Here is a 13,734-nt window from a genome sequence, read left to right as displayed (position 1 = left end):
TCTTATTCGTTTTATCAAGTGATCAAATACGAAATCTGTCCCTAGCTATAGAAAGACAGCAACTTACTCTCATTTTAATATAAATATTTTATATACGAAATTATTTCATTTTTTTACCTTCGATATTCGAACAATTAACGTCGCCGCTTTTAAATTGAAGTACGAACTGTTGTTATGCAAAATATCTCATCGGTTGACTGGTCCTCTGTCCCTATCGTACGTACATCGCATTGCAAGTCTATCTCATCTGCGTATTAATCTTTGTTTTGTTCTTTCATTGATGTTTTTTCAATGTGTAAAGGAGATATCTGTTGTAATGATTTGTTGACATTTTTAAAATGAATACTGAATATATGTTCCTGGTTGAAAATACGTAACAATCAGAATGGCACTATATATTTTTTGGCGCATTGATACTTGAGTTCTATGACGCCGCTTGTATATAAGCCGAGAGAAGTGGGCTGACAGCGATGAGGCTACATCACTGAAAGCGATGCGCCTTAAAAATGTTTAAAAATTTTCTTTATGAGAAATAAATAATCTACAGTTTGTGAGATTACTAAGCAAGCATTCTAAGATAGTGTACATTCTAATTTGTTAAAGCTAACCAAAATTCACGGAAAAATACCAGGCCCCAAAAGGGTTCAAAGTTTGATATAGAAATAGCATATGCTACGACATATAATGTTACAAGGAATTGTTGTTCAGATGAGCGATGTGGCCCATAGGCCTCTTGTTTTCATAAGCATATAATAAGTCAATTGTTGTCATATGGTTGTGTTATAAATTTTGTTATAAACCTCGCTATACAAGAAAAAATACATGTACAAACTTCAAAAGCCAGGCACTTCAACACATATAACGTTACACCGCAGTCACGCACTTTACAGATGTATCTTTACATTACAGCCACGCATTTATATACATATACTGTAAACACACGGATTTTGACCACAGGGGCTCGGTTGTCAGACACTGAACTTTATAACAATTTATTCCCGGATAAAAAAATATACATAAATGGTCATTCAATATATCTTCTATGGAATCGAATTAAAATCCGCCGTTAAAATCGCCCTTTATCGTCGTTTTAAAAAATGTGTATTATGTGTACATTAAAACATAAGTAATCTCAGATTACAAAGCTCACCGAGACGAGACATCACCCTTATGAGACTTCACCTTAATGAGACCACCTTTATCATATTAAATGAAAATCATACTTTATGATCTTGGATATTCATGGATTCTGTTTTGACACAATATCGTATATCATCTGTTAAAAAATTGTATGATAATCATAGGTTCATATGTTAATCAATACAATAATATAAAATTAAATATTGTATCCTATCATATTTACAACATATGTCATATAATACAATAAAATACCATAATAAACAATGATGAGATACGATATTGTAACGTATGATATGACATTGTATTGGGTTATACGTTATTGTGTTTGATCAAATAATACAATATCATAATATATAAAACAATATACTAGTATTATATTACAATATCATATTACATAATACATCATAACATTGAAACATATGATATTATATTGTATAATATAGTATGATATTGTATGATACTGTATCACTTTTGATACATAAAATGATCAAATTGTATCATATGAAAACAGATACAATATTATTTGATACTTCAACATTGTATCATATCAAATGTTACAATATTATGTGATAAAGTTAAATATTATATATTGTTTTCCCTTGGACTGAAATGTCACATTTTCATTGGTTTAAACATAGCATGTGATTGCCTCATATATCTCTATATTTGTTCCGTGAGAAATAATATTAGGCAATATGGCCGTCATTGGTCGACGCTTCGCTTACTCATTTCGACATTTCATAGTATTTTATACATAAACTGCATACTGTAAGTTCTTAAAGTATTTGGAGTTGTTGCCCTTTGAAATTCTTAAAAATTAGAGTAGTTGCCCTTAGAATATTGACGTCACATTGTTTTGTCTGGAGCAGAACAAAATGGCAGCGACGAAATTTGCTCAAATCTCTGCAGAGGAAAGGGAGAAAACGTTTGAAATTAAATAGCAACAAAACATTGTAAGTAAACATGGGTAAAGCAAAGATTTTGAAAGAGTATTTGAAAGGTGAGATGAAAATTTTGAAGAGTTTAAATGAGTTAAATTGGACGAGATGTAAGGCATCTTGTACATGGCTTTGCGTAGATCATCGCTATTTGTGAATAAATATGTCGCTTGATAGTCCTCGAGAAAACAAAACACTTATTAGGTTAGTTACTGACTCACTACGGAAATATATTGGGTTGATCAATCTCATAGAAGGCTCGGCTTCGCCTCGCCATCTATGAGATTGATCAACCCAATATATTTCCGTAGTGAGTCAGTAACTAACCTAATAAGTAATAATACTATACATATTGTATCATATGATACAATCATATATTTTACATTGTTATACTTTCATGTTAAATACTGAAATCTGATTGGTTAAGACACAGTTAATAATATTTACTATTACCCTCAGCGTTAGCAACGCACTTGGCAACGGGTAACATTAAAAAATGTTACATGCGCGAAAATTATGCGCGTACGGTTCGCTGTAGAATTCACGTTATTCCTATATAAAAGCAGTAAAATTTTCTTAAATATTTTAAAAAAGACATACAGTATAACAAAATAAATAGTGCCTGTTTGGGAGGATAACAGTTGAAATTGACACCCCTCGAAAACCATTGTCAACCTCCGCTTCGCGTCGGTTGACAATGGTTTTCTCGGGGTGTCAATTTCAACTGTTACCCTCCCAAACAGGCACTATTTATATAATATCATACAATACAATTTCATGTGATGTGATAATATATCATATTATAAACCAATATCATATTATACAATATCGTATGATACGATATTATATAATATAACTGTATCATATTATACAATTTCATGTGATATAATTCTATTTACAGAAACTAATATCATATTATACAAAATCGTATGATACAATATTATAGAATATACAATATGGTATCATAGGATACAATATTATATTTTGCAATATCTTATGTAATAGTGTCATGTGATTAAATAATAAATTAATAATCAATATAATATTATACAATATTGTATCATAATATACAATACTATACATAACGATATCATGATACAATATCATAACATAAAATATCAAAAATTTTTATACAATATCATATCGTATCATATAACTTTTTATAATATTACATATGATATAATATTGTATCATATTAAACAATATTGTTTCATACCATACAATACTATATCATAGGAATCATGTTACATAATTTATCAACAAACACATCTATCTATCGAGCAGGTTTGAGTGAGGTAGGAGATTTCTTTAGCATCCTTGATAATGGAGATCAGGCTCTGCATCTGAAGCAACCTCTGCGTTTCATTTATAATATAGTTTAATCAACTATGCAAGCTATCATCTAAAAAACATGTGACCTGTTCAAAAAAAACTAAACCTCATCCAGCATCCGAAACCTATGGCTCAGATTCAGCATTCAAGCCTGTCAGGTGCATCAGTATACATAAGATGCATCTCCATGCAAGTTTGGTGAAGTTAAGACCAGAAATAATAAAGATATCATCATCAGAGGGCACTAGCAATTAAAACCTTATCCTGCTCCAGCATCTGCAACCTATGGCTCAGATTCAACATCCATGCCTGTCAGGTGCATCTGTATCATAAGACACACCATCCATTCAAGTTTGGTGAAGTTTGGATCTGTAATAACTAAGATATATTTTTTAGCATCCTTGATAATGGAGATCAAGCTCTGCATCTGAAGCTTCCTCTGTGATTAATTCATACTACAGTTTAATCAACTATGCAAGTTTGAAAAAGTACTATTATCTATTAAAAATGTGACCTGTTCCAAGAAACTTAACCATATCCAACATCTCAAACCTATGGCTCAGATTCAGCATTCTAACCTGTCTGGTGCATCAGTATCATAATACACACCATCCATGAAAGTTTGGTGAAGTACAGACCTGCAGTAACTTAGATATTGCTATCAAAGGGCACCTGCAACAAAAACTTAAACCTGGTCCAACAACCTTAACCTCCTCCAGCATCTGAAACCTATAGCTGAGATTCAGCACTCAAGCCTGTCTTGTGCATCAGTATCATAAGACACACCATCCATGCAAGTTTGGTGAAGTACGGACCTGCAGTAACTTAGATATTGCTATCAAAGGGCACCTGCAACAAAAACTTAAACCTGGTCCAACAACCTTAACCTCCTCCAGCATCTGGAATTTAGGACTCGAATTCAGCTTCCTAGTCTTTCAAGTCCATAAGTAGGCCCGGATGCATTACACATGCAAGTTTGGTGAAGATAGGACAAGTAATAGGCTAAGCTTAGATACAGGACCTGCAACAAAAACTTTAACCAGGTCCTGACGCCGATGCCTACGCCGACGCCGAGGGTATAGCATAAGAATGCTGGAGAAAACGTACCCAGGAGAAAACGTACCCAGGAGAAAACGTACCCAATTTATAGGGTACGTTTTCTCCTGGAGAAAACGTACTCGGGTACGTTCTCTCCAAGAGAAAACGTACCCTATGAAAATAATAAATAATGGTTTTCATGGATATTCTTAAATGAAACAAAATAAAATATACAATGAACATTTGTAGCATTTGTTGCTGTTGTTTTTAAATGCATAGTCACGTACTTAAATTATTCAGACAATAATTTGTAACATACACATACACGAAGATGGCCTGAGCAGTTTAATTAGTCGACAATTAATACACCATAAACGAGACCGTGAAATAATTAGTTTTTATTGCAATCTCATTTGGAGAACTAAATGATGAGTATCTCAAGAAGTCGATATCGCGTTATTTTTTTTTTTTTGCACTTTTTGAAATTTATCTATAAAACAAAGTTGCTTAATAAAACCAAGTTCACATGGAAACTACTACGAAATGTAACATGGAACAGTCAATTTGCTTCTGACGCCACTGACATGCTGCTCAGGTATTTAATTGATTATCACTATAATTAAAATCAGGGGATCTCGCATGGAGAAACTCAAATCGGTAAGGCTACCGATAAATGGATAATTAGAAGAAGTAGTCAGATAACACTTTATGACAGGTCATTATTAAATTCGTACTAAAATAAAAGTTGCTACAATTATTATAAAGATATTATTCATAAAATGAATATATTTCTATACATCTATGCATTGAAATATGCATTAAAGTAGCATTTGAAAATTATTAATATGTCCAACCCCTTTAAAATCATAAAGTATTAAATTCATATATCTATAAAACTCATTTCTGTATAATTATGATGCAAAATAGTATTTAAAACTATTAAGTAGTATAATTATGATTTTCATAGGGTACGTTTTCTCCTGGAGAAAACGTATCCAGGTACGTTTTCTCCTGGAGAAAACGTACCCTAGAGATTGGGTACGTTTTCTCCTGGGTACGTTTTCTCTTGGGTACGTTTTCTCCTGATACCTAGCATAAGCTCCCCCTGACTTCGTCTCGGTGAGCTAAAAAGGTAAAGGGACGACACTCGCCATCGGGGGGGGGGGGCCTCAATTCACAGTTCATTTTCAACAATTTATACCCTTTGTCTACCGGTTTCTGGCGAGAAGTAGGTCACAAAATGATCTAATGACTTCTTCTTATACTTTATATAAGTATACATGCCGTTTTAACCACCCAGTGACCCGAAACGTCCTCGATACCATTCCATTTCATCGAAAGCAACGGAAGTTTGCATCGAGCAACGCGACGCCTAGCGGCGGCTCTCCATATAAAGTCAGAGATGTTTCGAATGCATACGGTAAGTCCAGAGAAATCGTAAGAACCCGCGAAAATAGACAGCGACCAGGAAAAATGTGTAAACATTGCGGAAAATGATAACAATATCTTGATAACAGGCCAAGCTGGAACAGGAAAGACATTTACAGTAAAAACATTGTCACATGGTCACCATCTGTACCAAGATGGGTAAGTCTAAGCAACATACAGCAACATTAAGTAACACACAGCAACATACAGCAACTCATAGCAACACACAAAAAAAGAAGTTATAGTAGGGCAGCTGATGGTCACCATCTGTACCAAGACGGGTAAGTCTAAGCAACATACAGCAACTTAAAGCAACATACATCAACACACTGCATATAGCAACACACTGTAACTCTCAACACACAGAAACACATAAGTTACAGTTGGATGACAGCTACACAGTGGGGCAACTGATGGTCACCATCTATATCAGGATAGGTACTGTGGAATCATTTAATTTGGTGGGGGTCAATTTTCGATGGACAGATGTTAGCACATACAGCACCAAATAGCAACACACGCAACATGTAGCAACACAAACACATATGTAAGGTGAATGACAGCCACACAGTTGGGCAACACAATTTGTACCAAGATGGGTAAGTGTTAGCAACATACAGCAACACTTATCAACATATTTTCTGTATTGTTGTGTAATCGTATAGTGGTTATAACTTTAATTTATACCAGAAGTTCCATGATATTCTTAAGTCTCTAGTCGCTTAAGTTAAGTCAGTCTCAAATCTGTCAGTTTTCTTAGTCTAAATCCAAAACTCCGTAATAATGTAAATGTTCTAGAAAGTTATATCAACGCTCAATCACTCTATCAAATATTTACGAGTATTTCAAAATCACACTAACTCTACTCCAAGTTCCAGCTACATGTAAATGAAAACACTTGTTATGGATCCATAGAATTATTAATGAACAAATGTTATATACACAAATATACAGTTATACAAACTTCCCGTTATCACCATCCTTACCACGTTACAACGTAAATGTAAGCCTGCCTTAAAGTTAATTTAAAGTCCAAGTAACCCAAACCTAATGCCAACCCACTTAGCACAGACTAAACGCTGCACAATGGAAAATTTAAGGGACAATAAACAAAATGCTTAGCAAGGCCATTCATGAACGAGACGGGAAACGGAGACTGGGGCCCACCCTTCTACCCGGGGAAGTGAGTTGACTCGAGCCTTAGAGAAGATTCCACGTCAACTGCCGAACTAAGTCAAATCCTGACTTTATTACACCGCGCTCTGGGGGTGCATGTGTTTCTCTTAACCAATCAGAACGACTATATGTAATTTTTATAACTCGAACCAGCTTTTCCCCACACAGACATTTTCCGAATGATACTTAAACGAATACAACCAATCATATTTATCGTTACGTTTTGCTTCAGCAATAGACGAACACGTGCTTGACATGTGGCCATGCTAAATATAATCCTATCACAGTTGTATTATTCTCCAGGTATCTCTAACCATGAGGAATACTCCCTGGTTCGCGAGATGATGGACGACGAGAAAGAGGAGACGCTGACTCTCCGCCGAGACAAGTCCATCGCCAAGGACCAGAAGAAACTCGACGAGATGAGAAAGAAACTCCACACGGACGACGAACGTAGGCTACGTTCATTGATATGTTTTGATTGGACATTTTCATAAAGTTTTGATCAAATGATTTCAATTGGAGTAGTTGATGAAATTTAGATTAAAATAAATGTATTGAGTTTTGATTGGATGTTTTGTAAATGAGTTTTGATTGGATGATTTTTCAGTGGAGTGGTTGGACCATTCACGGACCCTGAGAAAACAGGGGGTGTTGGACGTGGACACACTACTGCTGAGGAGGAAGTTCTTTTTCTCCGACCAAAACGTTGACCAGCGTGATCCAGTACAACTCAACCTGCTATACGTACAGGTAACTTAATAGAATTACTCATACAACGTGCTATACATACAGGTAACGTAGAATTATACATACAACCTGCTATACATACAGGTAACATAGAATTATACATACAATCTGATATACGTACAGGTAACATAGAATTAGACATACAATCTGCTATACATACAGTTAACTTATAATTATACATACAATCTGCTATATGTACAGGTAACATAGAATTATACATACAACCTGCCATACGTACAGGTAACATAGAATTATACATACAACCTGCTATACATACAGGTAACATAGAATTATACATACAATCTGTTATATGTACAGGTAACATAGAATTATACATACAACCTGCTATACATACAGGTAACATAGAATTATACATACAACCTGCTATATGTACAGGTAACATAGAATTATACATACAACCTGCTATATGTACAGGTAACCTATAATTATACATACAATCTGCTATACGTACAGGTAACTTAGAATTATACATACAATCTGCTATACGTACAGGTAACATAGAATTATACATACAATCTGCTATATGTACAGGTAACATAGAATTATACATACAATCTGTTATATGTACAGGTAACCTATAATTATACATACAACCTGCTATACGTACAGGTAACATAGAATTATACATACAACCTGCTATACGTACAGGTAACATAGAATTATACATACAATCTGCTATACGTACAGGTAACATAGAATTATACATACAACCTGCTTTACGTACAGGTAACATAGAATTATACATACAATCTGCTATATGTACAGGTAACCATTGTAAAGGAGGGGGGCATACATTATGACAAAATTCGTTCAAAACTAAAAATGTTTATCATAGATTGCACACTTCTGTAAAATAACAAATAAAAAATGCATGTGTCTTTCCAAACCATTAATACTATTACAAATTATTATTTCATTAAATCAATGTCATAATCAACTTTGTATAAGAGTTATCAATCACAATTTTTAAGTAAGAGTTATCAATCACCCAGAGCGAAAGTAGCGTGACAGAACAACGTTACGGTGAGTTAATAGAGTTATTAGCTTAATGTGTGTTTGAATGTTTATTATTATTCCCTCGCGTAACTTTTTTGCGAAGGGGATATAGCATCGCTGCTGTGCGTGTGTTCAGGTTGGAAACAAGTTGAAAAGAAAACTCTTGCAGGGATACTTATCAAACTTCGTACACTTATTTGGCATGGTAAAAGGACAAACCCTGTGGATTTTCAAGTCAATTAGTTGATTACTTTTTAATATATCGTTAAAATAACACAATTTTTTTTACAAATTCTATGTTTGACTTGTGGTAGAGTCAGGTATATGGCATTCCTACTAGCTCTGGCTAGCAGGTTAACCCTTTAGCTCGATCGGTAGAGTGCTAGACTGGTGAGCCAGAGGACCTGGGTTCAAACTCCAGCAGAGGCAATAAGTGTCTCTGTTACATTTGGCGCCAACATTGGGGCATTATGTGACGGTCAGACCGGTTCCAATACCGGCTAGCGGGTTAACCCTTTAGCTCGATCGGTAGAGTGCTAGACTGGTGAGCCAGGGGACCTGGGTTCAAACTCCAGCAGAGGCAATAAGTGTCTCTGTTACATTTGGCGCCAACATTGGGGCATTATGTGACGGTCAGACCGGTTCCAATACCGGCGCCAGATAGCTCAGTTGGTGGAGCACCTGGCTATAGATTCAGGGGGCCCGGGTTCGAATCCTGGTCTGGTCCTTCATCATTTCTCCCATCCCGTTACATTTGGTGCCGTGACCAACCCCTGGAACTGACAGGTGAGCTCCTGCCAGGGGAAGAGCCTAGGGTGATCTTCGGGGACGAAGATCATTTAAGGGGGGAGGAATGTGACGGTCAGACCGGTTCGAATACCAGCGCCAGATAGCTCAGTTGGTAGAGCACCTGGCTATAGATTCAGGGGGCCCGGGTTTTGGAAACCCGGTCTGATCTTATTATTTCCCCCATCCCGTTACATTTGGCGCCCACGTTGGGACTTGGGTATTCTCTGGCGGGTGAGAGATTGTTTCCAGAACTTTGCCCCACAGGCATTGGCACTCCAGGAGAGTCGGGACGCCTCTTTCCTTGGAAGGGGACAATGTGGTAGAGTCAGGTATATGGCATTCCTCCTAGCTCTGGCTAGCGGGTTAACCCTTTAGCTCAACCGGTAGAGTGCTATGCTGACTGGCAACACAATTTTATTTGAATAACCTAAGTTTGCTGTTAGTTTGAATTTAATTTCTATGAAATTTGTTTTAAAGATTGAATATCAGAGTTGAAAATTAGTGCTGCAATCAAACTATAAATATTGTAACATAAAGTAGATGATATAATTTTTTTCATTTGAATTCTTTATGATAGATACTTATGGGTTAGACTATTGAATTCTTTATGATAGATACTTATTGGTTGGACTATTGAATTCTTTATGATTGATACTTATTGGTTGGACTATTGAATTCTCTATGATTGATACTTATTGGTTGGACTATTGAATTCTCTATGATTGATATTGGTTGGACTACTGAATTCTCTATGATAGATACTTATTGGTTGGACTATTGAATTCTCTATGATAGATACTTATTGGTTGGACTATTGAATTCTTTATGATTGATACTTATTGGTTGGACTATTGAATTCTCTATGATTGATACTTATTGGTTGGACTATTGAATTCTCTATGATTGATATTGGTTGGACTACTGAATTCTCTATGATAGATATTTATTAGTTGGACTACTGAATTCTTTATGATTGATATTTATTGGTTGGACTACTGAATTCTTTATGATTGATACTTATTGGTTGGACTATTGAATTCTTTATGATTGATACTTATTGGTTGGACTATTGAATTCTTTATGATTGATACTTATTGGTTGGACTATTGAATTCTTTATGATTGATACTTATTGGTTGGACTATTGAATTCTTTATGATTGATACTTATTGGTTGGACTATTGAATTCTTTATGATTGATACTTATTGGTTGGACTATTGAATTCTTTATGATTGATATTGGTTGGACTATTGAACTCTTTATGATTGATACTTATTGGTTGGACTATTGAATTCTCTATGATTGATACTTATTGGTTGGACTATTGAATTCTTTATGATTGATATTGGTTGGACTATTGAACTCTTTATGATTGATACTTATTGGTTGGAATATTGAATTCTTTATGATTGATACTTATTGGTTGGACTATTGAATTCTCTATGATTGATATTGGTTGGACTATTGAATTCTCTATGATAGATACTTATTGGTTGGACTATTGAATTCTTTATGATTGATATTTATTAGTTGGACTATTGAATTCTTTATGATTGATACTTATTGGTTGGACTATTGAACTCTTTATGATTGATACTTATTGGTTGGACTATTGAATTCTCTATGATTGATACTTATTGGTTGTTCTATTGAATCTTTTATGATTGATATTGGTTGGACTATTGAATTCTCTATGATAGATACTTATTGGTTGGACTATTGAATTCTTTATGATTGATACTTATTGGTTGGACTATTGAATTCTTTATGATTGATACTTATTGGTTGGGCTATTGAATTCTTTATGATTGATACTTATTGGTTGGACTATTGAATTCTCTATGATTGATACTTATTGGTTGTTCTATTGAATTCTTTATGATTGATATTGGTTGGACTATTGAATTCTCTATGATAGATACTTATTGGTTGGACTATTGAATTCTTTATGATAGATACTTATTGGTTGGACTACTGAATTCTTTATGATTGATACTTATTGGTTGGACTATTGAATTCTTTATGATTGATACTTATTGGTTGGACTATTGAATTCTTTATGATTGATACTTATTGGTTGGACTATTGAATTCTTTATGATTGATACTTATTGGTTGGACTATTGAATTCTTTATGATTGATATTGGTTGGACTATTGAACTCTTTATGATTGATACTTATTGGTTGGACTATTGAATTCTCTATGATTGTTACTTATTGGTTGGACTATTGAATTCTCTATGATTGATACTTATTGGTTGGACTATTGAATTCTTTATGATTGATACTTATTGGTTGGACTATTGAATTCTTTATGATTGATACTTATTGGTTGGACTATTGAATTCTTTATGATTGATACTTATTGGTTGGACTATTGAATTCTTTATGATTGATATTGGTTGGACTATTGAACTCTTTATGATTGATACTTATTGGTTGGACTATTGAATTCTCTATGATTGTTACTTATTGGTTGGACTATTGAATTCTCTATGATTGATACTTATTGGTTGGACTATTGAACTCTTTATGATTGATACTTATTGGTTGGACTATTGAATTCTCTATGATTGTTACTTATTGGTTGGACTATTGAATTCTCTATGATTGATACTTATTGGTTGGACTATTGAATTCTTTATGATTGATACTTATTGGTTGGACTATTGAATTCTTTATGATAGATACTTATTGGTTGGACTATTGAATTCGTTATGATTGATACTTATTGGTTGGACTATTGAATTCTTTATGATTGATACTTATTGGTTGGACTATTGAATTCTTTATGATAGATACTTATTGGTTGGACTATTGAATTCTTTATGATTGATACTTATTGGTTGGACTATTGAATTCTCTATGATTGATATTGGTTGGACTATTGAATTCTCTATGATTGATATTGGTTGGACTATTGAATTCTCTATGATTGATACTTATTGGTTGGACTATTGAATTCTTTATGATTGATACTTATTGGTTGGACTATTGAATTCTTTATGATTGATACTTATTGGTTGGACTATTGAATTCTCTATGATTGATACTTATTGGTTGGACTATTGAATTCTTTATGATTGATACTTATTGGTTGGACTATTGAATTCTTTATGATTGATACTTATTGGTTGGACTATTGAATTCTTTATGATTGATACTTATTGGTTGGACTATTGAATTCTTTATGATTGATATTGGTTGGACTATTGAACTCTTTATGATTGATACTTATTGGTTGGACTATTGAATTCTCTATGATTGTTACTTATTGGTTGGACTATTGAATTCTCTATGATTGATACTTATTGGTTGGACTATTGAACTCTTTATGATTGATACTTATTGGTTGGACTATTGAATTCTCTATGATTGTTACTTATTGGTTGGACTATTGAATTCTCTATGATTGATACTTATTGGTTGGACTATTGAATTCTTTATGATTGATACTTATTGGTTGGACTATTGAATTCTTTATGATTGATACTTATTGGTTGGACTATTGAATTCTTTATGATTGATACTTATTGGTTGGACTATTGAATTCTCTATGATTGATACTTATTGGTTGGACTATTGAATTCTTTATGATTGATACTTATTGGTTGGACTATTGAACTCTTTATGATTGATACTTATTGGTTGGACTATTGAATTCTCTATGATTGATACTTATTGGTTGGACTATTGAATTCTTTATGATTGATACTTATTGGTTGGACTATTGAATTCTTTATGATTGATACTTATTGGTTGGACTATTGAACTCTTTATGATTGATACTTATTGGTTGGACTATTGAATTCTCTATGATTGATATTGGTTGGACTATTGAATTCTCTATGATTGATATTGGTTGGACTATTGAATTCTCTATGATTGATACTAATTGGTTGGACTATTGAATTCTTTATGATTGATACTTATTGGTTGGACTATTGAATTCTTTATGATTGATACTTATTGGTTGGACTATTGAATTCTTTATGATTGATATTGGTTGGACTATTGAACTCTTTATGATTGATACTTATTGGTTGGACTATTGAATTCTCTATGATTGATACTTATTGGTTGTTCTATTGAATCTTTTATGATTGATACTTATTGGTTGGACTAT

At 33.8% G+C, this 13,734-nt stretch overlaps 1 protein-coding gene across 1 annotated transcript; it reads left to right on the top strand.

Moving 5' to 3' along the window:
* The first annotated feature begins 5,580 nt into the window (after positions 1-5,580).
* LOC128171416 (talin-1-like) lies at positions 5,581-7,814 on the top strand. Its single transcript, XM_052837212.1, has 3 exons — positions 5,581-5,868; positions 7,356-7,505; positions 7,663-7,814. Exons 1-3 carry the CDS (start codon positions 5,697-5,699, stop codon positions 7,812-7,814), a joined length of 474 nt encoding a protein of 157 aa, XP_052693172.1. The 5' UTR covers positions 5,581-5,696.
* The last annotated feature ends 5,920 nt before the right edge of the window (positions 7,815-13,734 follow it).

This window comes from Crassostrea angulata, chromosome 2 (assembly GCF_025612915.1).
Source record: "Crassostrea angulata isolate pt1a10 chromosome 2, ASM2561291v2, whole genome shotgun sequence".
Lineage (NCBI taxonomy): Eukaryota > Metazoa > Mollusca > Bivalvia > Ostreida > Ostreidae > Magallana > Magallana angulata.
Note: the sequence above shows the minus strand (reverse complement) of the source record. Positions and strands in the feature narration are given on the sequence as shown.